Source organism: Salvia miltiorrhiza, chromosome 4 (assembly GCF_028751815.1).
Source record: "Salvia miltiorrhiza cultivar Shanhuang (shh) chromosome 4, IMPLAD_Smil_shh, whole genome shotgun sequence".
Classification (NCBI taxonomy): domain Eukaryota; kingdom Viridiplantae; phylum Streptophyta; class Magnoliopsida; order Lamiales; family Lamiaceae; genus Salvia; species Salvia miltiorrhiza.
In genome coordinates, this window is record NC_080390.1 from 1491381 (window position 1) to 1515741 (window position 24361).

At 37.0% G+C, this 24361-nt stretch overlaps 4 protein-coding genes across 8 annotated transcripts; 1 reads left to right on the top strand and 3 right to left on the bottom strand.

Moving 5' to 3' along the window:
• Positions 1-491: 491 nt before the first annotated feature.
• On the bottom strand, positions 492-6377 carry LOC131022094 (protein NRT1/ PTR FAMILY 4.5-like). Its single transcript, XM_057951487.1, has 6 exons — positions 6261-6377; positions 6094-6175; positions 5271-5488; positions 3887-4327; positions 2935-3059; positions 492-1579 (listed from the first exon to the last, which is right to left on the bottom strand). Exons 1-6 carry the CDS (start codon positions 6261-6263, stop codon positions 670-672), a joined length of 1779 nt encoding a protein of 592 aa, XP_057807470.1. The 5' UTR covers positions 6264-6377; the 3' UTR covers positions 492-669.
• A 3967-nt stretch (positions 6378-10344) lies between these two features.
• LOC131021108 (uncharacterized) lies at positions 10345-10887 on the bottom strand. Its single transcript, XM_057950198.1, has one exon. The coding sequence runs from the start codon at positions 10885-10887 to the stop codon at positions 10345-10347; it is 543 nt and encodes a 180-aa protein (XP_057806181.1).
• A 1046-nt stretch (positions 10888-11933) lies between these two features.
• LOC131022095 (pentatricopeptide repeat-containing protein At3g56550) lies at positions 11934-13811 on the top strand. The gene has a single exon (XM_057951488.1). It carries the CDS (start codon positions 12091-12093, stop codon positions 13573-13575), a length of 1485 nt encoding a protein of 494 aa, XP_057807471.1. The 5' UTR covers positions 11934-12090; the 3' UTR covers positions 13576-13811.
• Positions 13812-14907: 1096 nt separating this feature from the next.
• Positions 14908-22501, bottom strand: LOC131022097 (membrane-bound O-acyltransferase gup1-like). 5 transcript variants are annotated; one of them, XM_057951490.1, is made up of 19 exons: positions 22215-22499; positions 22038-22093; positions 21492-21673; positions 21346-21394; positions 21127-21230; positions 20955-21019; positions 20242-20312; positions 19484-19543; positions 19237-19350; positions 18631-18755; positions 18499-18550; positions 17859-17921; positions 17648-17757; positions 17468-17560; positions 17290-17371; positions 15846-15923; positions 15381-15456; positions 15263-15312; positions 14908-15175 (listed from the first exon to the last, which is right to left on the bottom strand). In XM_057951490.1, the coding sequence occupies exons 1-19, from the start codon at positions 22315-22317 to the stop codon at positions 15125-15127; spliced, it is 1584 nt and encodes a 527-aa protein (XP_057807473.1). In that variant the 5' UTR covers positions 22318-22499; the 3' UTR covers positions 14908-15124. The 5 variants fall into 5 exon arrangements, with proteins under 5 accessions (XP_057807473.1, XP_057807472.1, XP_057807474.1 ...); XM_057951489.1 differs by having other exon boundaries at positions 15263-15456; positions 22215-22501; XM_057951491.1 differs by lacking the exon at positions 21492-21673 and having other exon boundaries at positions 15263-15456; positions 22215-22501.
• Positions 22502-24361: the final 1860 nt, after the last annotated feature.

Consider the following 24361-nt stretch of genomic DNA (forward strand, 5'->3'; position numbering starts at 1 on the left):
ATATTTCTGAATTTTGATACTATTATACAATTAAGTATTCATCTAAAGAGCTAATAATTGAAAAAACCTCAAATCATTAGAATTTAACACAAAATAAATCACCAAATCTTGCAACATCTATTCCTTCTCCTGCTTGATACAAACTTTGGCTTTTTTTGTTGGCTTAGTGCAAGAAAATTGGTCTATTAGACTTCTTTTAATGGATCCATCATCAATCCACTCAATATCATATTCAAGCTTTGATTGTGTAGCAATAGGAGTCTCTTCTCCAACTCTATCCATAACCTCATTCGAACTCTCCAATATAGGAAATGAATCAGATTGTTGGCTGTCCGAGCAGTTGGTAGAGTGTGTAGCAATAATTTTAGGATTCGTTGCTAGAGTTGAGACACTATATGCCTTATTAAACGTCCAACCTTCCCCAAAAGGAACCTTAATCTTGAACATAACTTTTTTCTATGCTCCAAAACAAAAAAACAAACAAACTAATAAAGCTTGTTTCACTTTTATTTCAACTAAGCTGCATGCCCGAATGCCAATATCACAATCTGATCAAAAATCACAAACATAAAAAATTCAAAAATCACAAACATAAAAAACCAAAACAAAAAAGGGGAAATCAATATCATCATAAGCTGCGACCAATGCAACCACCATAAGCATCTCCCCTCACTGAGTCTCACCAACTTTATCACCATCTCCTTGCTCGGCAACTCCACCACCACTCGCGACCTTGGGCGCGCTCTCCTCCGCCACAGCCGCAGCCGGCGCCGCCGCCTCGTCGCCACCGCTCTTATACTTATACCACATGGCCCAATACAAGTAGTGGAAGAAGTTGACGACGCTCAAAACAGCAAGAAGCCAATAAAACAAATCCAAGTTGTTCCTATCCAAGTCGATCCCATACACCCACGGCCGCTTGCTGGGCGTCACCCTCTTCGTCACCGACGTCACCGCCTCCACCAGCGCGCTGCTGAGGAAGTAGCCGAGCGAGAGCGATATCCACGTGAACGACGTCGACAGCGACTTCATCCCCGCCGGCGCCTCCTTGTAGAAGAACTCGAGCAGCCCGACCATGGTGAACATGTCGGCGATCCCGAAGATGCCGTACTGGAACGACAGCCAGAAGAGGCTGATCGGGGCCAAGGGGTTCCCGAGGGAGCGGCGGCGCCGCTTGACCTCGACGAGGGCGGCGACGGACATGGAGAGGGCGGCGAGGACGAGGCCGACGCCGACGCGCTGGAGCTGGGAGATGCCGGAGGGGTGGCCGGTGAGGCGGCGGGCGAGGGGGACGAAGAAGGCGTCGTAGACGGGGATGAGGATGACCATGAAGAGGAGGGGGATGATGGGGATGGAGGCGGCGGGGACCTTGAAGGAGCCGAGGTGGGGGTCCATGCGGTTGCCCTGCTGCACCGAGAAGGTCTGCAGCTGGGCGAGGCAGGTGTTCATGATGATGGTGCTGCCGATGATGGGAAGCATTCTTGCCACCACTTTCACCTCTTCCACCTGCGTCACGGTGCAGACTTCCCATGCCGAGGCGTCTGCTCTCTCGCCCACGATCGCTGCTTTGTCTAGCCACCTGCAACTCAAAAATAGTTACTTATACTCTCTCCGTCCCAGGTTTTAGTAGGGCTGTCAAACTACTCGTGAGCTATTCGGCGTTCGATTCAATAAAAGCTCGATCGGTAATTTAATTAGCAGCAAGCATGACGATACTCGTCTCGTTTGCTTGTGAACAAATTCGTTAAGTGATTTATCTTAAAAACATAAGATTATTAATTAAATATCTTATATTTTATACTGTAATCAGTGATATTTGAATTTAAGTATCTGATTATAACATCATTTGTTTACAAGAAAATAGTAAATATATTACATTGTTGTGAGTAAAATAATTTATATATTTGGAAAATAACTTATGTATCAGGAAAATGACTAAAATTTTAAATTTAAAAAGCTCGATTAGGCTCGGTACTGTATTCGACTCGATTAAAACTCGATTGATAATTAAACGAGCAACTCGATTAGCTAACCGAGTCAAGTTTGAGCAAGACAGTATTCGGCTCGACTCGATTACATCCCTAGGTTTTAATATCCATTTCCTTTTTTGGCTGTCTCATATTTTGGTATCCATTTATATTTTGAGTAAAAGTGGGTGGGACTCTTGCTCCACTTTAATTATTTTAACACTCACATAAAATGTGGGACCATTATTTCACTTACAACACACACAATCACCTTATTAAAACTCGTGCCACTTTTAAATTGATATTAAAAGCTGGGACGGATGGAGTATTATACAGTGAGTTCTAATTAATATCTAATCTATTTGCTATACGAATGGAAAAAATATTCACTATTATAAAAATGATCAATTTCTAGCCCTTTTTCTGTGTAAATTAAAATACCAATATAATATTCCCTCCGCTCATAAAAGAATTTTATAGGATATAATAACACAAATTTTAAGAAAAAAATTATTAAATGTATTAAAAATAGTAAAAAAAATTGTTGTAGTTATAGTCCAAAAATAAGTAGGAAGTTTTTTGTGGCCGTCTCCAAATGTAGGGGACATTAATGATGGGATAAAGGATCCCAAATTTTCCAAAATTGACAAAGGGACATCAAAGATGGGATAGAGGATCCCAAATATACTGTTGGCTCTTGTGGTAATTGAATCGGCAACAAAGTTGCCGATTAATAGTAAGATTCACAAAAATTTGTATTTTATTACTATAGTAATTTATATATTTAGGAAACAACAAAGTAAAGTTATTGTGGCCTTATTTGTATTGTTGACGTCGAAGGTTCAAATATCTTTTCTTCACGTAATTAATTAAGGCTCCCAATTTTCTCAATTAATCTTTACATGCATGACAAAAAATTAAGTTGTCACATAATGAGAAAAAATTGATTTATGAGAGCAAAGAGTACCTAAATTGTTGGGTATGAGGAATTTTTGCGACTGTGGAGTCTAAATCTTTCTTGCTGAGTTCGTACAACTCACTCGGGCTCTCCGGGTGAGGCAGCCCACGATTTTTTACCGCGACTGCTATTACCTGACGACGACGACGACAACAACAACCACAACTTGTGATGTTAGATAACTAATGTATTTAAACAGGTTTATTCTTAATTTCTAGTTCAAACTTTGATCTTATAATGATTTTTTTTTTTATTTGAATATAATCTGAATATATTTATAACCTTGTTCACTTAATAGCCCGTGCCAAAACTTTCAGCCAACTAAAGCTGACATGCCCGATTAGAATGTGGTCGGATTTTCTATCCGAATTTTCAAATTCACAATTTCTAATTTGAATTTTCGACAAACTTTTATCCACGTCAGCTTTAGTTGGGTGAATCTAAATTTAACACTGCCTATTAAGTGAACAGCCTAAGTTATTTTTAGGATTAATAGTGTTTCATGTCCCGAACTTTCAACGTTTTTCATAAAATATTCTGAACTTTCATTTTCTCCTACAAAACCCCGATCATTCAAATTTTTTTTTCAATAAAATGTCCCGCTATAAAAAAATTCAATGACGAAAATATGACAAAAATCCCAAACTTTCAGCGTTTTCCAACAATGGTAATACATAATATGATTTTTCAATAATGACGGTCCCTAAAATATTTCATTCGGCATGATAAGTCATCTTTCCATTACCAAATTTTGTATAGCGGCCTAGCGGGACATTTTAGGGAAAAAAAAATTGAAAGTTCAGATTTTTTTTAGGGGAAAATGAAAGTTCGAGACATTTTATAGAAAACGTTGAAAGTTTGGAACATAAAATACTATTAACCCTTATTTTTATAATTATTTAAATTCGGACTAAAAAGTCACCAATTCAGACTAATATAGTTAAAAAATGTTTAAAAATACCTGTGCAATTCTAACAAGTGGGCTGTGTTTGGGGATTTTGAGGCGATAGAAGGGCTTTCCAAGTACAAGAACGATGAAGCCAAAGAAGGTGGCAATGGTGACAATGAGGAAACCCTTCCACCAGTTGTTTCTCAACGGGTGGTTGGTGGAAACCCATACGATGACGGTTACTCCGATCGACGCGCCGCCAACTATGCTGAGCAACAGCCAGTTGAAATAGCTCGCGAGCGACTTGACTTCCTCGGGGTCGTTCTCATCGAACTGGTCGGCCCCGAGGGCCGGGAACGACCCCCGGAAGCCGCCCGCCCCTAGCGCCAGCAGGAACATCGTCGCGTAGAAGTAGACGGCCTTGCCCCCCTCGATGCAGCTCGACTCTCCGATTCCACAAACGGAAGGTAGCAAGTCTTTGGAGTGAGCTTGAATCGTCAGCATTGCTAGAGACTAAATCATAGTATATTGTCAATCATATTGTTAACTGTTTGACTGAGCTTATAAGCATCTTTAAACTTGTATACACATAGGTTCCTCGGAATTGTTCGGCAAAATAATCTCTTAATTAACAATTTAAACACTGGCAAGCTTCCAAAAAAATAAGTTCGTCAATCCCAATTTATTTTTGTAATTATCTTATAAAAAACAATTAATTTACAAAAATAATTTTACTATATAGTACTCCCTCCGTCCCTGAAATGGCTTCCTCTTTGGGGACGGCACGGGTTTTAATAAAAAGTTGTAAAGTGTATTGATAGTGGAGAAAAAGTGATATAATTATTATTGGAAGTTGTGAAAAGTGTTATAATTAGTATTAGGAGTGGTGAAAAGTGAAAAGTAAGAATAAATAAAGTATTGTTAGTGGTGGGGTAGGTTTCCAAAAATGGAAAGAAAGAAAGAGGAAGTTATTTGGGGGACGTCCCAAAATGGAAAAAGAGGAAGTTATTTTAGGGACGGAGGGAGTAGTATTATTTTATTTTTCTTCCAAATTACTCTCTCTTCGATTTTTTCTCTCTCTATTTTTTTTTGTGCAACTCATAATTTCATATTTAACTTACAAGGTAAATTATCAAATTACTTGAACATACTCCCTCCGTCCCACAAAAACATGAACTTTTTACCATTTTGGGTCGTCTCACAAAAATATGAACATTTCTATTTTAGTACGCTACTCTACCACAATTCTTTTACTTTTTTATCTCTACTTTTCATAAAGTGCATGAAATCCTTTTTTCACTCACAATACACTTTTAATTATCTGACATTTCTTAAAATCTGCGCCACTTATAAAAGTTCATGTTTTTGTGAGACGGAGAGAGTAAATCTTTTATGCTCATAAGGCGTAAAAGATGAGCTTAGTTTAGGCTCTGATTAATAGATTGAATAGAAATACCAGGAGTTCAAGGGCCCCAAAAATGATGGAGGTGTAGAATCTGTTGATGTAAGTGTCGGAGATGAAGCCACCAACAACAGATAGCAAGAAAGTAGTGCCCATCAAGTTTGTGAAAGTGTTGGCAGCGGCGGGGAGATCGAAATGCAACTTGTACATGAAGTAGAGGACCAAGCTCATCATGTTCGCCACGAAACCCATGCTTTCCATCGCCGCCAACCCTACCGATCACCGTCATATATACAATTACGGGGCGTTTACTTTGCATGATTGATAAAATGTACGATCCATTTCAATGGGATAAGAATCAAGCATAAACTAGCTTAAATGATAAAAATAATTAAGGATCTTGAGATATCTCAAAGTTTCAATCCATCGGAGTAAACAAGGGATCTGAATCTCGCTAGATAAGAATCAAGCATAAACTAGCTTAAATTCATTTTTCTTTTTAATGGCATGCAGGAAATTAGAAGTGGTTAAATCTATATCTATACTAATAGAAAAAGAGCGTAAGGCATCTTAAATCATTAGGCAACTTGTGGATTGTCTATTTTATCCATATTATATATTTTATTTTAAAATTATTTTACATATTATATATTTATAAGAATATATTAATTCATTAGATATTACACTAAATCTATGTGATATATTTCTATATATAGCTATTGATAAGGCTTATAAATAAAATATATTCATCCAATAAATTATCTAATAAAACTAATGAATTAATAGATTTTTTAAAATAATAAATTATTAAATAAAATAACATTAATTACACGTACAACGTACGTTCTTTCTACTAGTTAAGATAAAAATGGCTGACCATAAATGAAAGATGCGGCTCTAAGTCCTCCTTTCCCTTTCATCTCCGACGGCGTCGCACCCTTCTCTGCGTCGTCCTCCGCCTGCTCGATTGCATGGAAATATGTACATATAATTAAACCATTAAACTCTTGTTAAGTTTGATGAAAATTAGTATAACACACTCACCATGATTGAAACTAATGGGGCAACAATAAATAAATTAAAGGCCAAGTTGGAGAAATTTGAAAGAGTGATAATATACGATAGTATATATGATGGTTTGGCAGAATTAAAGGGGAATGATTAGTGATAGATATAGGTGATTAAACAACGTTGTATACAACGTCCATTGTTGGCATATACTAGCAAAGTTAACGGCTCCTTCTTGTTGCCAATCTGTCTCTTTTAGGTGTTGATGATTCGGACAGCTATGTCTTCTCTTTCACTTAGATCACTAGCTACAAGGCAAAAGTTATGGAGAAGTGGCAATATGCCTAATCTAGATTTGTTGGCAATATATATATATGGAATGGTTCCGATGAAAATGATCATGTATTGTGACTTTGTGAGAATGATACTCCCTCCGTCCCGGCCAAGACGCTACATTTGCTTTTCGGCACGAGATTTAAGGAGTTGTAGATTAATGTTTTAAGTGTGTAATAATAAAGTGATAAAGCAAGAGAGAGAAAGTAATAAAGTGATAAAGTAAGAAAGAGAAGGTAATAAAGTGATAAAGTAGAAGAGAGAAGATAATAAAGAAATACTTAATTAGTGTTAATTAAGTGTTTAAAATTCCTTATTTTTGCCAAATATAGAAATGTAGCATCTTCGTTGGGACGGCCCGAAAAGGAATATGTAGCATCTTGGGCGGGACGGAGGGAGTAATTGATATGAATAAGTCAGTATATAACGTTGATATTCATAAAAGAAAAGAATGTACATGTTCTGCATGTGTCAGAACATATCGTGAATACGCTAAAATGTCTCCGCTAAAGTTCAGTTGGTTTTAGGTTGACTTAGTGTAAGTTCAGTAGATGTCAAGTTGATTTTGCTTTTCTTCAATAGACCTTCGTCGCTAATCAGCAGATCTCGTTCACCTGATACGGTAGACTAGTTTCTTCCTTATTTTTGTTGGCAATATATATATGGAATGGTTCCAATGAAAATGATCATGTATTGTGAGAATGATAATTGATATGAATAAGGTAGTATATAACATTGACATTCTTAAAAGAAAAGAATGCACTTGTTATGCATGTGTTAGAAGATATCGCAGATAGGCAAAAATTTCTCCGTTAAAGTTCAATTGGTCTTAGGTTGACTTAGTGTAAGTTCAGTAGATGTCAAGTTGATTTTGCTTTTCTTCAATAGACCTTCGTCGCTAATCAACAGATCTCGTTCACCTGATACGGTAGACTAGTTTCTCCCTTATCTTTGTAGTCTTCACTTTATCTTCTGGCTTCAGGCAACCTTGAGTTGAAGAAACTTCTATCAGCTGGTCTTTGTTCAGTGGATTTTTTTTCTTTATGCACATTCAATAGATACGATCCGCATATTCTTCAGTTGAAACTTGTAAATATAAAATACACATTTCTTAACAAGTGAGTTGCAATCTACAAGGTTACATTAACATGCCATCAGAAATAGGAAATTTTGGTTTCTAATCAAAATATATGAATTTTTTCAACAATTTCTCCATTTTTAATGATGCCAAAACCACTATACAAACTAACCGAATGCATCAATGGGTAAACTTTGCTAAAAAGCAAAAATTATCTCTATTGAAAAGAAAAATAGGGTAGAGAGAGCAGTGGGTTTGCTGTAGAAGAAAACTTCCCCCTTTTCTTCTCCTCCTTCAAAGAGTGCTCCAGCTCTGCCGCGATCCAGTATGTCTCGTTCTCCGATCCTGACGTCATCGTTGTCGTCACCTGCAAAAGTACCCTCTCTCGCTAGTGCCACTTTGCCATGTGAATCTTGACATTGTGGACGTCGGAGATGATATTTGGACCCAAAAAATGACACTTGGATTAAAAAATATTCTCTTCGTCCCAATTTTCCTTTTTGGGTGTTCCACTTATAATGTCTCGATTCAAAAAAGGAAACAATTTATCTTATCTACTCTCTATCTCTCTACTTATTTAATTTATCTCTCTCTTACATTTTTACTACTTTATTTATTTATTTCTCTTTTCATTTACTTTATTCACATTTTATTAATTTGCGTGTTCCATTTTTTTGAGACGTTATTATTGAGACAGCGGAAATACATTTTATAAAGCATTTTAATATTATCTTCGTTCCATAAGAATGTATTTCCTCCGTTCCTTAAACATCTTTTTAAGGGAGGGTGGCACAAATTTTAATAAAAATTAGTTGTGAATTTGATGAGTAGAGAATATGTTCCACAAAAAATGATTGTAAGGGTAATAGTAAATGGAATTGTTTCCAAAAATAGGTTAGAAAAATATATTGGGGAGGGATCAAAATAAAAAGAGAGAAAGATGTATGAAGGACGGAGAGAGTCTTACTTTTTCCATTTTCGTCTATCCCATAATAATGTATCATGTCTATTTTGAAACATGACCTCACATTTTTTTTTTTGTAATCACATCTACTTATTTCTGCTGTCTACATGACCTCACACTCAATTCAACCTCAACCACAACCACTCATTTTTATATAGTGAAATCCTTTCTCCGCTGAATATATTATCTATCAAACATTTCTTAAAACTCATCCCCAAATGATACATTCTTACGAGACGAACTAGGCTCTAAATTTTCGACTAGGTGGCACTAGGCAGACCCGGCCCGCACAGTGACTTTGGGCCGGTGGGCCCAACATGGTCTTTTGACAGTTCTTAGTAAAAATTGGTGACTTGTTTAGCATAGTCATTGTCAATTATAGAAGTATGCCAAGAAATAATAGCATTACAAGTGGTAGGAAACTCAGTGGGACATCGAATCTTCTCTATCATTGTTAGTGAAAATATGTAATGTCGTTTGATGTATAACTCTTTGATCTAATTTCTCATACACTGCTGTCACTAAAATGACAGCAATATTTCTGGCCGATAAAATTAATGTCCACCTAGTTAAAATGGACATTCTGTAGATGCTCATTGTTTCTAATCATAAGAGAAAAATAAATAGTCTAATAATATCTAACAGTTTCAAGTATGAACATATCCACACAGCTTTTTCCAAGGTGGTTAGTATCCTTTAAATTATTCTTAAATAGCTCAAACATTTAACATATGATAACTTTGTTGTTAATGACATCAAGTCACTACCTTCTACGGTTCTACCAATCTTTTACAAGATCTACCAAAGTTTATAAGCTCCTTTAAAGTATTTGGCAAAATAAGCTCTTAAAAAGCTTATAAGATGTAAAATTAAGCTTTGAGAGCTTATAAGCTCCTCAAATAATAAGTTCCTCTGCCCCAATATTCTCATTATCTTATAAGCAACACTCATTTTACAAAAATAACTCAATTATGATATTTTATTTTCATCGTATACTATCATTCTAATTTTATCTCTCTAACTAAAAAATCTATTTTTAGCTTATAAACTAAATTATCCAAACACGTTGACAACTTATAAGCTATTATGAAACTGCATCTTATAAACGGTTGAAACACCTTATGAGCTCTAAGAGCTTATATGCTCTTTAAAATAAGCTTAGCCAAACACCCTCTTAGAATCATTTAGGGTGTGTTTACTTTCCATGATTGATAAAATATGTGATTGAGTATTTTTATCCTTATAAATCAAGTTAAATTAGCTCAAATGATATAAATTATCAAGAGTCTTCGTATACCCCAAAGTTCCAATTGATCTTGGTAACCAATAGATTAGCCTATACTTTTTTTTTTATCTATCTAGGTTAATCCTTAAACGTAAATGCTCCCTTAGAGTGAATATTAGTGAGCTTATTACGCAAATATCTCATTCTTATCTTACACATTCACAGAGATAATAATCAAAACAATAACCTAAAATTTGAGGTAATCCAAAGCAATTACTATCTTAGTTTCAAGACCCCCTAAGTTTTCAAGATGAAGATGAACAAATAAATGCTTACACTTCTTCAAACATAACATCATGAAAACCCAAGCACTGCACTGTACATTAAGAGTAACTACCCCTAAACTCTAAACCAATGTGCCTAAATAGAAAAAAGAATTGAAAGATCCCTAATGGAAAAAATCTAAATCCAATATGAATCAACTATCTGAAATTCAAAATAGCATTGCTTACGAACTGGATTATCTGTCGTCGACGTCGGAGTGGTCCTGCGCCGGTTGATTGGACATCAAATGCGCGACTCTCTCAATAGCTTCCTTCGCGTTTCGTCTCGCCAGCAGAGCTCCCATCACTTTCTGCTCCGCATCCGCTCTAGCCACGGCCGCCGCCCTGTGCATGGACGCGGCGGCGATTTTGGCGGCGCAGAGATGCTGTTTGGCGAAATCCTTGGTGAAGGCGACCGCGGCCGTGCCATCGGCAGCGGCGGGCCCCGAATCGATGAAGGAGAAAGCGGGGTCGGAGCACTGCGGGCAGAGGTAGCGGGAGGAGCGGGCGGAGGGGAGGCAGGTGAGGTGGGCGAGGGCGGGGCAGCGGAGGCACATGATGCGGGAGTGGGCGGCGGGGCGGGTGCTGTCGTCGTAGGTGTCGAAGCAGACGGGGCAGAAGCTGCCGGGCTTGTGGCGGAGCACGCAGGCGGTGCAGAGCGCGGAAAATACGCCCAGGTGAGGGACGTGGTGGACGAGGATCGGAGCCGACCGGCAACCCTGGCATTCCCCATCCGCCATGAAAGAGGGCTTTAGGGCAAAATTTGAATTTGGATTTTTCAGAAGAATGAAGAGTGAAGAGGAAACTGTTTTTGAGATAAATAAATACACAATAATTTGTACCAATTGAAATTATTGAATAGGCGGGAGCTGATGATTGAGAATTTTGTTTTTCCCTTTTTCTTTTGCCTCTTTTATTTGACTTTTTATGCTTTTGTTTAACTAATTTATTTCTTTTGTCTCATTTTACCTAGCCTAATTTCTCATCCGACTTTGGCCTGTTTTCATTTTTAATACTCCCTCCGTCCCCCAAAAGTATTCCATTTTGACCGGGCACCGAGTTTAATAAAATGTGTGATGATGTTGATGTAGTGGAGAAAGGGCTCCACTACTTTATGAGATGTGTGGTTGAGATTGAATTTGAGGTGAGTTTTTTGTAAATAAATAGTGTTTGTAAGGATAAAATATAAAGGTGGATGGTGGGACCATGGCTTAAAAAGGAAAGTGAAATACTTTTTGCGGACGCCAAATATAGTAATTGTGGAATACTTTTGGCGGACGGAGGGAGTAATAAATTTTCACTTCTATAAATATGGGCTTACATACTTTACAATACTTTACATTTTACTAAGCAAAAGGAGAGCATAAGTTGCATAACCCTGTTGCAAGATATCAAAAGGAAATTGGAGGGGATATGTTACAAAAATTGCATAAATTTAATAAAAATATTTATTCAAGTATATGAAGTATAATCAGGGCGGGTTCAGGGTATCTACACCTCTGAACACACCCCCGAAATTTCACCTCTCAACCCATTAAGGGTGGGTACCCACCACGGGTACCTGAACCAACGGGTATTATTGACATGCCTAGTGAAAAATAATATTGGGAACGTGTCCCTATGTAAAAACGAAACAATTTGTTTATTCACAAAAAATTGGGTGTACAGTAAATCGGGTTGATCCGCATCTATAATAGTGTTATTTATACAGTTTAGGTCAGAATGCAGATTTGGGTGAGGATGCGGGTCAGGGTCAAGGCGTGGGTGTAATCCAATTATACGGCACACCCGATTGTACCTAAGACCACCTCATTGTTTATTTGGCTTAAGCAATGGCATCTATCTTCTCCTTCCAGTTTTAACTGCAAGAATTTGGAGCAGCTTCCAATGTTGGAAGAGAGAAAGGTAAGCTCCATCCATCACTCACTGTGACACTGTTTCAAATGTTAAAAATATTTCGCATGCTGGCCCTCCTATCCCACTGCAACGATGCTCGCAAACTTGACCAAATACACGCTCAGATCCTCACCGACGGCTGCTTCGCCATTCCCGCAATTTCAAACAAGCTTTTGAACTCTTACGCCCGCTTCAATGCCCTGCGTTTATCTCAAATCCTCTTCCACCAAATCAAGAACCCCGTAACCATTCACTGGAACTCTATAATCAAAGCATTTTCTCACGGCCCTAATGCTCTACAAGCTGTCAAATGCTACAATCGCATGGCTTCTTGCCACTCTTCTCTCCCCAATAGCATCACTTTCTCCTCTGTGCTTGTAGCGTGTGGGAGAATTAATGCTGGAAATAAGTGTATGGAGATTCATGGGTCAACGATACGGTCTGGATTCGGATCGGATGTGGTTGTCTGCACCAATTTGATTCGGTGTTACGCTGCTTTTGGGGAATTGGGTAGTATGCGGAAGGTGTTCGATGAAATGACTGAGAGAAACTTGGTCGCTTGGAATTCGCTGATTTCATGCTGTTCCCAGATGGGTTTTCATCGTGAGGCATTGATGTTGTTCGATGAAATGAAGAGTGGTGGTGTTGGTTTTGATGGATTCAGCCTCGTTAGCTTGCTCTCTGCTTGTGCTGATGCAGGTGCTCTCGGCATCGGCGTGGAGCTGCATAGACTCGGGAGGGAGAAGGGATTGATGGATAATGTTTATCTGGGAAATGCACTCATTGATATGTATGCCAAATGCGGCAGCTTAGACGAGGCGCTCCTCGTCTTCAACGGGATGAAAGAGAGGGACATCTTCTCGTGGAACTCGATCATAGTCGGCTATGGGGTGCACGGATTTGGCGACAGAGCAATTTCACTATTCAAGAAAATGCTGCCTGCTGGAGTGAAGCCAGACTCTATCACGTTTCTTGGATTGCTATGCGGCTGCAGTCACCAAGGGTTGGTGCAAAATGGTGTCGATTACTTTGAGACGATGAGCTCAGAATTCGGGCTGAAACCGGATGTGAAGCACTACGGATGCATTGTTGATTTGTATGGGCGTGCCGGGAAGCTAAGCAGAGCACGTGAGGTTATCGAGAGCTCTCCATTTAGCGACAGCGCAGTGCTGTGGCGCACGTTTCTAGCTTCGTCTAGGATGCATAAGGACGTGTGCAACGGGGAGAAGGCGTTGGAGAAGTTGAAGGAACTTGGAGCTTTGAAAGCAGGGGACTGCATACTTGTAGCTGGGATATATGGCGAGGCTAGAGACCTTAAAGGGGTGGCAAGAATGAGGAGAATGATCAAATATGGCGGCCTCACGGCCACTCCGAGCTCGAGTTGGATTGAAATCAACGGCCGAATCCATAAGTTTGTTGCGAATGATGCTTCTCGTCTTGATTTTGAGGAAATGTATTGCAGATTACAGGAGATGGTCCGTGAGGCCAGTGTTGCTGAATCTGAGTTTGAGCAGCTTCAAGTAGTACTGTAAATGAACAGAGCTACTCACAAGCTATTCGAGATTCGACTCGGAAAAAGCTCGTTCGATAGTAAACAAGCCGAGCTCGAGCCTGACAGCACTCGGCTCGCGAACATATTCGGATTCGATTGTTCGCGAACATGTCTGCGAGCTTGTGCATGAACCTTTAATCGAGCTAGTACACGAGCCTTAAACGACACCAACTCGAGCTTGAGTAACATATTAATTAAGAAGTTTTTTCTAAATTCTTAACCAATTCGAGCTCGAAAATCATGTATACGAACATCTAACGAGCCAAGCTCGAGCTTAAGCTCGAATTCGACATTATTGAGTATCACACGAGCTGAGCTCAAGCTCAAACAGCAAGATAAAAGCTTGAATCGAGCTCGAGCCGATCTAGAACACCTGAATATTTAAACTGTAAGTTAGTAACTGATTGTTGTAATTTTTTTTTTTTTCTTCTTTCTTGCTTTTTTGGATTTAATATTATAGGTTTATGAAGCTGTTTTGATATACAAGCACACATTCTCTGCTGAAGAAATGCTAGAGGACCTTCATTTGGATTTGATAGGGGGGGTTCTCAGGTATTGATGTGCAAAACTGTTAGTATTATTTTATTTTTAAAACATGTATTTTACATTTAATTATATTTTAATTCTATTTAATATTTATATTTATTTATTTATACATATCATTTAATTTTAATAATCGATGTGCATCGCACTGGTGAGCGCGTACTGATCCTCCATAAGAAGTTTGTTACACGCCAATCCGTCCTCATGATAATGTTATTACACCAACTCTCCATGAAGAATATCCACCATTGAAGATGAGGGAATAAGCCTATCCAAAATTAACAATTATTTTCCACCACTTTCCATAAGAGAACACACCCCCTAATAGAGAAATTTGCACCCCTCATGTTAAATCATAACAAAATATGCATTCTTGTAATAATATGACCTGACAGCAACTCTTAGGGTGCGTTTACTTTGATGAAAAATGAAAAATAAAGTATATTTTCATTCATTTTCCACTATTTTCACATATTACTATGATGGAAAATTTTCTTCAGGCAATGTGGAATATTTTCTCAAGCATCTCCTTTTTACTCCTTTTCTCTACAACGTTGAATAATATTATCCTAGGATAGGGGTGTGAATATTTTTCAATATTTTCTCACATTTTTATCTACTGTAAACATACAATAAAAAAAAAAAAATACTAGTAATATTTTCTCATATTTTATTATCCATCATTTTCCAATGAAAATTTTACAACCAAAGTAAACGCTTAGTGTATAAAATAGCCTCAAGAGACGAGGTATCCAAGTCACCTAGATCATACCAAAATAAACTTTACGTATCATTCAAAGAATAATACATTGTGTTATGCAACTTTAAAGAGAATTTCCACAAGAAAATTTTGATCATTTTCTATTAGCTCAAGAAATTGAACCAAATCACGAGCGATTCAAGAAAATGATGTTACTCTTGACATGTTAGGGTTCCAATTTGCTAAATTTGGGCCCAAGAAACAGCTGCAAGAACAAACCTTCATATCATCTACTCTTGTCCTTCCTTTGCTTAGAATCAGCGATGTGAAACATGAGCTGCATATTATAGATTTGGAATCAACAATTTGCACCTAGAAAGTAGAAACTGAGGACTTCATAAAATTATCTAATAATGATTGATACCTTAGTTCCAACGTAAAATGAAACGAACAAGCCACCGAGTGTGAGCAGACCTGAAACAAAATAAAATGCAACAAACTCCAGTATATATAAACCATAAGATGAAAGTAAAGGGACGAACCTCCTTCCTGAAGGAACCCCGAAACCAACCAATTAACGCCTGATGGGCCAATCACAAACCCGACAAGATTAGCCACCTGCAGTAGCATAACTTCACATTACCACCTTCAGATTCGTAACATCACAATCATTCATACTTAGAACAAAAAGATCTCCTTGTGGAATAACTTCCGGATCAAGAAAATCATCAGAGCCATATACCTACTTTAAATTGAGAAACTGGCAACTAAAACAAGTTCTATGCAAAAAAAAAAAATAACGTTCATATGAAATTGCTCTTGTAAAGAAACAATATCTAAATAGTAAATACCAATTATCTGATTATGTGTTGTATTTCTCACCTAGACGCCCCCAACTTTAATCTTTGTCAAACCAGCTGCTATTAAGAAATACTAGCACCATTTTGATTTTACAGCAGAAAGAGTCTAGCAAGATAATTTTTGGAATGAGTTTGCAGAAAACAAACCATCAGGCAAGTAATTGTCACTGCACCAGCAACAGCACTGAGTTCACGAAAAATAAATTCCCAAAAGGCGCCCTCAACCTGGAATCAATACAATAGAGAATAAATAATGAGAGCTATTGGGTGTACACAGATACTTTATTTCATAAATCAAGTTTTCTTCTTTTAAGCATTCCTAAGGAATAAAGGGAAGTCGAATATGCCAACATCTTTTAGAACAATGTCCCAGAAAAATACAGGCGTAACCAGAAATTATAGAGTCAAGGGATTTAACTTGGTGGTAGTTGCCATAGGAAGGCTACTATATCATGATAGTTTTTCAGGCTTCATAATATATAAAAACCTTATTTGCCACACTTGAAGGATAAAAGCAGCTCTTCTTAATGAGTTTCTAAATGGCATTAGGTAGCAATTGCAGTTACTTGACGCCTAATCGTTGATCCAAATCAATATTGTAAGTTTGTAACACACTTTACAGTCTTGACTTTATATAAGCACAACATACACCAAATGTTCAGTAAGTGATTCCGAGCGGAGAGGCAAGCAAAGGGAAACAACGAGCACTGAAAGATTTGATCATTTAACTTTATGCAGACAGAAATTTCACATGGGTTCCAAAACAGTAAAAAATACTCATACACAGATACAGAACAAAGATAGGAAGAGGTAAAGAAACTACCTTCCTAAACAGGCTCTGTAAGAATTTAAATTTAACTACATAATATTTGACATAGTTAATTTTCTTCTTTTCCTCAGTAAAATAGCAACATGACTACATGCTCTGTATCTGATTTCAGAGACAGATTATTTTGCCAGTGCCAAAGTTCATTTCTTTTCTCTTCGCATGGAATTGCTTCAGCTACACTGCTACAGTTGAGACATGGGAGTACTCTTTCTATCTAAGACTTGTTTTCTACGTTGTTTCACTCTAATGTAGGATCGCGTCCTCACATCCTGTGAGCTCCTTTTCATGATGTAATCCTGTGAAAGAACTTTATTTCCCAATAGTTTAAAACATAGCTCTCAGTTTGATCTGAAGTGGCATGGATTTGTGATAACATTATTGTCTATCATCGTCGCAGAAAGAAAAGGTAGCCAGCACAGGAGAGTGACGAGAGTCTTAATGCTTGTTACCGAAAAACCTTTCTATTTCATTTGACTCCTTGGGTTTTTAACTTCCGTTGTTTCAGTTAATTTACCTTCTCTTAAATTATTAGTATAATGGGCCGTTAGTCTGACAAGGTGGGGGGCATTTAATTAGTTCATCATGTCAGTAAGGCATGATGAACTAATTGGCTGTTACTGAGAATTCGACAATTTGCTAGTCAGAAATTTTCCTGAGAACTCGTTACTTGCTATTTCAGTTTAAATTTTCTACACATGCAGTTTGTTCAGCTTGTTTCTCTCAGGATGACAATGGAAAAAAGAGGTGAAAAGACATAGATACCTGAAAGGCATTAGCTGCTGATTTTATCAGCATTTCTGGTATAAAAAATATACAAGTCAACCACGCCCAAGAAAGAAGCTTCCTGAAATCAAGGGAAAAAAGTCGTGATAACAACTGGGTTGTGAAAGTGGAGCGCAATATCTTATGCTTTCTGAAAACTTTTGAGAGGCAAATTTACCACTCTAAATCATGCCACACAGCTACAAAGGTGAAGACAACCCAAACATTCAGCAGCTTCTTCTGGGAACCCCCAAGAGGTATATAAACATACCTAATAAAAATATCATTAGACATTGTCACGTTCACAATAATAAATTGCAAAAGTAACTGTGATAAAAGAGGTCAAGAAAAATTGTACCTGACAAGCCACTTGTTGAATGAAGCATGCCAGTTTTTCCAAAAACTTTCCAGATTGTGGCAATTGTTTATGCACCTTGGCATATTCTCTGGAGGCACAATGCCATTAATCTATATCAATATATTGGTTGTTAACATTCTCTATGCCAAATGTGTCAAAGCATAGGAATCAGCATTAATAAGAAATGAATTTATTTTTGAAGAAAGCCTACCAGTGACCAGAACCGGAAGTAGCGCCAGATCAGGAAAAATTTTAGCCACATGAAGTTTAGGACCTGTTTGGATCAACCGCGCAGATACGACATTATGCTCTGACATGCAAGAAAGTACTTATCTGATATTATGCCCCGAAATAGAAGGAAATGCTAATATTTAAGCTTTGTTTAAAAGAGTTCATATGATATCACATGTATTAGGTCCAAATGGAGTAACTGAAGGAAACAATTGTTCATACTACAATCATGAACTGAAGATTAATATGCACCAATACTGACTATTCCTTCCATGATGGAATTCATTTATTTTTGTATGTATTGCTAAGAAAACCCTTGATTTGCACTAAAGGAAGGTTAAAAATATGTTTCTGATAATGTTCTTCCATCCCCTAAAGCCCACTTCTATGTCAGATGCTACTCGACTTTCCACAAAGAGACACGCTCATGTTGGAATTCATATTCAAATCACATTAAGTTATAAGCAGCTAGGAACCCTTCATAAGTTATAGATTTTTTCCACATTTCACAATTACAAAGACTAATTTCAACAGCTAGAATATACTAGAAAGAGGTATTCACAGCAGTAGAACTGCTTTTAGTTTTAGGAGAACCAAAGCATATTAAGAGCAGAACTTACACCATATCCAATGATAAAGATGTCCATTGGAGACAATTGTTTCCACAACCCACTGCAGACAATAATTCAATTCTCAATATATAAAGTTTAATACCTTAATGTTATAAACAGATATAAATTTAAAATGCTTACCTAATAGCAAAGGCATTATAGTAAAAGAACTGTGTCATGAATTCCATTAGTGAAAGACAGAAAACCCATCGGAATCCATACCAAGCAACTTCTCGGGATGAGTATATGTTCTGGGGAGAATCCAACTGCCACAAATTTGAAAATATATTTATATAAACCTTCTAAGGAAATCATTCATGATTGTGAGATATAGTTTGTGCGAAAAAACATCTGTGTTAAATGTTAATTTGGGAATAAGATTAAACATAGGCAATAAAGGAGAGAACAAAAGGTCCAATGAAGTGGTACAGGTAAATTCATCATGGGTTAAAGAGAATTTGGCATTGTACAGTTGTACTACATTACTCTTTTGTCAAGTATCCACGTTCTACTCTTCTGGTTAACAAGGGGGAGAATTGTATGAATGAACCTTTTAATGACAAATCAATATAAAATACAAATCACTATGTAACCTGGACTCCAATGCAGACAAGTAAAAAAAAAATGGATATTCAAGTAAACTATTCAATTGGAATGTCATGTATAAAAACATAGATTGATTTAGTGCTATTTTTGAGCAAATTAAAGGCTTTTTAAGTTAGGGTGAACCCATATTCCATAACAAACCTGCGAAGCAAATGCATTGAAGCTAATGATTGGTCCAGCAATGTAAAGAGGAGCATAAACCAAATAGCACAAGTATATGGGAAATGAGAACTTGTCATTTGTTACTCTTCTTTCCTGGAAAGAATAACAAATGCAGCAATCAGAAAAAGAAAAGAAAACAATAGGAAAAAAAAAAAGTTAAGATGTTTAAGTTGAACTAATATTGCAAAAAAAAATTGGTAGTTGAGAATTGAGATCGAGGGCTAACCTGTAAGACTAGGTAGCATGTTTTGCCAGTTGAACAATGGTCACAGCGCTGAATATGCTTCTACAATTAACAAAAGAAATTTTAAAGGACAAAAAGATCCAAAAAAACATATATTAAAATAAATTTCAACCTTTTTCAACAGAGCTGGACCCGACAAGACAGTAATGCATTATACAACCAATTTTATTTTAATAAGAAACCAAACTAGCAAGAAACTACAATTTACAAGTATCATCTAGTTATTCTTCACTTACAGTAATGACGCTTTAGTACTAATACGTAATACCAATAGTGTTTGCAGTTATTCCCTAAATCCCTAATAGCTACAGTTGATAGTAGCATCAAAGTAGTACACAGGAAGATAGCCATCAAATGGGCAAATCTTCAGCATATATCATATGTTTATACCTTAACCTTAAGAACCTAAAAGTTCCGCATGTGACTTCACATTAACAGACATGCTTTCATGATTTGCAGCAGCAGTTCATGGACTTTTGAATCACAAAAGGTGTTGAAAGTACTGTGGAAAATAGTATCAATGTACGTAGTCCATTCAAATATCAGTGGAAGAGATTTTTTAGTTCAAATACCACATTACCACATTTGATATTTAGGTTACCGCTATGATTCAAAATTTTCAGTCAAATATCTCAAAGCATCAAACAGAAGGGAAGGAGAAGGTGGATTTAGCAGACAATCAACCAGAAACTAAGACCTCGGCAGCTTAAAATGCCAGAAAATTGATACTAAAACCATACCTTGTGATCAGAACCACTGTATTGATCAGTCCAATGGTAATCATGACCAAAGCTTATCATACGCAAAACAACTGCAAAAATAATATAAGAAAAATAAGAAATATAGTAAATATCTGACTGTTGGTGCAAAATTAAAGGATTAAGGGCCAATATAAGGCCCTCATGATGAAGATGAACAAATGAAAATCCTAAAGTCTATATCCCTTTCCCCAGAGATAAAGATGGAACTATTTTCTTCTCTCAAAGAGGAGTAAAGACTGAAAAGGAATCCATTGTTTCAAATTGAAAACAAAAATATGCCATTCAGCAACATTGTTCAAATTGTTTTGCATCTCATTGTAGGCTATTGACTATATAAATTTTCTTGTTTACTTAATTTTTCTTTCTGAATATTGAGGAAGTTATGTGGTCCACAAAACTGAAGAAAACATCACACATAGAGCCACATTAGATTCCCAGAAGAAAATAGGGAAAGGCATAATTCATTGTGAGCCATCAAGCAATAGTGGCATCAATCATTAAAATTAAGAACCAAGAGGAAATAAACAACTGGAAAGAAAAGGTGTGTACGACTCACATTCACACGAAGATGCTGCTTAAATCTAAAAGGGCATTTTGAGTCATACACATAATGAAAAGGTTTAGATTGTTCAAACTGGATATTTCAATTAATATTTATATAGTCAACTCATAGATATCAAGAGCAAGTTTACCAAAATTAAAGCAGATATGCCATCTGAAGGTCCCGCGGAAGTCATCCAAATAAGCCCAGTGTTCTCTACACCAAGATAAACAGAACATGAATATGAGTACAGGCACTCCGCACTTGAGATTCAATCAATAGATGTGGTAATATCAGAGACATCTAAGCCAAAGAAACCTTACCCAAAACTAGAGAACCGATATCCCTCATAAATGCGATTACACACAAGAAATGATAGGTTAAAGATCCATAGCCCATATAAGAAGTATTTTGTCCTTCCAAATATCTGCATAAGCAAATATCTGGTGAACATGAAAGCATTAGAAGCTTACTGTGATAGCATGCATGATGGATTGTAAGTTGAAAATGTATCCGCAATTAATGCAAAGTAAGAAACAAACCTTTACAAGGAAAAAGTTAGCTGAAGCAATACCAAAGATAAATAAGATGCTGCAGTATAGGAAAGAAAAGGCAAATTGTTACTAGAACAATTACAGCAGCTCAAAGCATCAAACATGTCTATTATTCAGACATATCGAGTTATTACCAGGCTCCATGTAGGTAAAATAAATATGCCAGAGAAATCATAATCCAATAGAAAGACATTCCCTTCGCCCTCAAAGAAAACGATATTTTGAGGAGATTAGCAACCAATGTGAAAATCCCGAACACACCAGTGAGAATTGGTAAGTTCTGCCTGAAATTTCTCCATTGTGCGTCAGAAGCATCCTGCTCGATCAGATGAATATAAACTTTTACTAAATAAAAAAAATGCATTTGTCACATTATAGATCCAGATATCAATCAAGAAACATCAAATTAACTTCAATTCGGCACACATTCAGTCCCTATGGTTGATTGCCAGTAACTTCATTATTTCATTGGAAACCAATAGGCAGTGTTCTTTTCTTTGTTAGCCATCAAAGTAGAAAGACTCAAACAAGAAGAAAATGGAACTGTCAAACAAATTTATGCTCCAAAAAATGCATTTGCAGTAAAGATGAAGTACTATAACGCTATATTATTAGGAATCTGTATAGCAACCGCGAATCATCCATAGAAGAAATTGAAAACGTAAGCGAAGATGACGTACAATAAGGCGGCCGAAGATCCAGCCAGGGCGCAAACCATATAGCTTTGCGTGGTGATCTGTGGTTAGAATTGACAGAAACAAATAACTTCAGCGGCAAAAAGGAAAGAAAAACTTGCGGAAATACGTAGACATGAAAAATAACTAGAAGAGCGAGCGGCGAAGGTGTAGGTGTAGTACCATGGGAGAGCTGAAGAGAACGACGAATGACGAGGGCATAGAAAACGACGGCGTATAGGACGAGAACGATGAGCTCCTTCTGCTTCCAGGAACTGCTTTTCATCACTGCTTTCTGCTTAATCGCTCAATCGCAGCTTCAATTTCGGTAACTCCAATATCAAATGATGCAACCAGAATTTTTGTTATTCAGTAAAGATCGGCGGCGAGCAGAATGACTGAGAGCACAGAGGATTTATATCTTCACCCTTCCGCGTTCTGCCGGCAATTCAAACCGGGAAATTTCACAAGTAAATTACGTCAGTAAATAAAAAAAATTAAGATCATACGACGATAGTTGTTCAAAAAATACAAAAATAAAAAATAAAAAAAATACATAATTATATAATTTATCTTCAACTATTCTTTATTTCTTTAAATCATTTGACAACCCCATCATCGAAAACTTGTAGAAACACATATTTTTCCAATGAAAGTGACAAACAATCATTTAAAATTTGATCTCTCGTACTATTGTGCAACTAGTTTTTGACACAAGTGATTTCATAAAACATTCTCTCCATACTTGCAGTGGCAACTGAAAGAATCAATAACTAACTTAATGAGCAAAAACACTAGAGAATAAGTTATATGTATCTTTGTTTCAACAAATTTATCGATATAGAATTAATATAATTAAAATTTTAAAACTCATAATCTCTTTTCATATATTCCATGAATATATTAAGTTGACATTCAATAGTTGACAAAACAATAGAGGGGTAAAAAGTTGTATAGTTTGACATTCATAATAATATAAGTCATTTTAGGATTTACATAAGTCGTTCATATGAGCAACCTCATATTGAAACTTGTTGAACAAAATGCTTTGATCTTCCTTAAGGGATACAACGAGCTGAACAACAATCTCATTATCTTTATCTTTATAAAAAGCAAAGTAAATGTAATTTAATTCAATTATAAGGATATAATTGGAATTGAAAAAATAAGCAGTTACAAAACAAATTCAATATATTAGCCACGGTTACAAAAATAAAAAGTAAAAAAAAAAACTGCCTACACTACACGTAAAACAAATTCAATAGATTAACTACAATTACAAATAAAAGTAAAAACTACCGATAACTATCTAGGATTAGGAATTTAGGAACACAAAACCACCAAATTAATTTGTTGTGAAATATATTTAAATCTTCTATTTCTTTCTTTTCTTATTTTATGGATAGAATCCATTTTTTTTTCATTTTCAAGTAAGTATGTATTAGATTTTAAGTGTAGCTCAGTGGTTAATCTCTCCTTTAATGTAAGTATGTATTAGATAAAATATCTAATGCACATCTTGAATGAAAGCTCATGAAATGACTTTTAATTTGATATATAATAGGGTTAAGGTGCAGATAGGCCCCTCAAGTGAAGGCCCTTAGAGCATTTCAGTCCTCTTACTAACTGTGTGTGCAGATTGGCCCTCGAACTCAAAAAAATGGTGCAGATCGCCCCCTCTGACTTAACACCGTTATGGGCCGTTAGTCAGAGGGGGCGATCTGCACCGTTTTTTTGGAGTTCAGGGGCTAATCTGCACCTTTTTCCTTTTTGGAGTTCGGGGGCTAATCTGCACACCGTTCATTAAAAAAAATCACATCTCATATTCTCCGGCCAACTTTTCCGGCGTCAATCGCCGTCAGATGAGGAAAATCACGAAATCAAGTTCCCAAGCCCCAAATCGAGAATTCCAAATCGGCGTCATTGCTCCCGAAAATCACATAATCGAAATGGAAACTCGAATTCTCCCTCGAACGTCACCGCCCCTCAATTGCAGAATCACCCCCAACGAATCGAACTTCACCTCGCCGTAGGCGGTGATCGTGATCCCAATCGAGATTGAGATCATGTTGGCCATGGTCTCTGATTTGAAGGCGTCCTTCTTCAACAGCACGCCGATAGTGTAGATGGCGACGGGCATCGTCGGCCTTTATCACCGGATTTCACCGGATTTGAAAGAAAGAGGTGACTCCTTATCGAGAAAAGCTAGGTGACTCCTCATCGAGAAAAGCCAAGCGGCGGGTTCACCGGATATTGCGACGGCAATTTCCGACGGAATGGGAGAATTAGGGCTCGTCCTTGACGCTAAGCGTGTGCAGTCGAGCGAGCTC

Coding starts and splice junctions, on each gene's coding strand:
- LOC131022094 (XM_057951487.1), bottom strand. Junction 5,489..6,093: donor AGCCGCATCTTTCATTTATG/GTCAGCCATTTT, acceptor GGTGATCGGTAG/GGTTGGCGGCGATGGAAAGC. Junction 1,580..2,934: donor CCTCATACCCAACAATTTAG/GTACTCTTTGCT, acceptor TTTGAGTTGCAG/GTGGCTAGACAAAGCAGCGA.
- LOC131021108 (XM_057950198.1), bottom strand. CDS start 10,887: ATGGCGGATGGGGAATGCCAGGGTTGCCGGTCGGCTCCGATCCTCGTC.
- LOC131022095 (XM_057951488.1), top strand. CDS start 12,091: ATGTTAAAAATATTTCGCATGCTGGCCCTCCTATCCCACTGCAACGAT.
- LOC131022097 (XM_057951489.1), bottom strand. CDS start 22,317: ATGAAAAGCAGTTCCTGGAAGCAGAAGGAGCTCATCGTTCTCGTCCTA. Junction 22,094..22,214: donor TTCTCTTCAGCTCTCCCATG/GTACTACACCTA, acceptor TTCTAACCACAG/ATCACCACGCAAAGCTATAT. Junction 17,561..17,647: donor TTCAACAAGTGGCTTGTCAG/GTACAATTTTTC, acceptor TATTTTTATTAG/GTATGTTTATATACCTCTTG.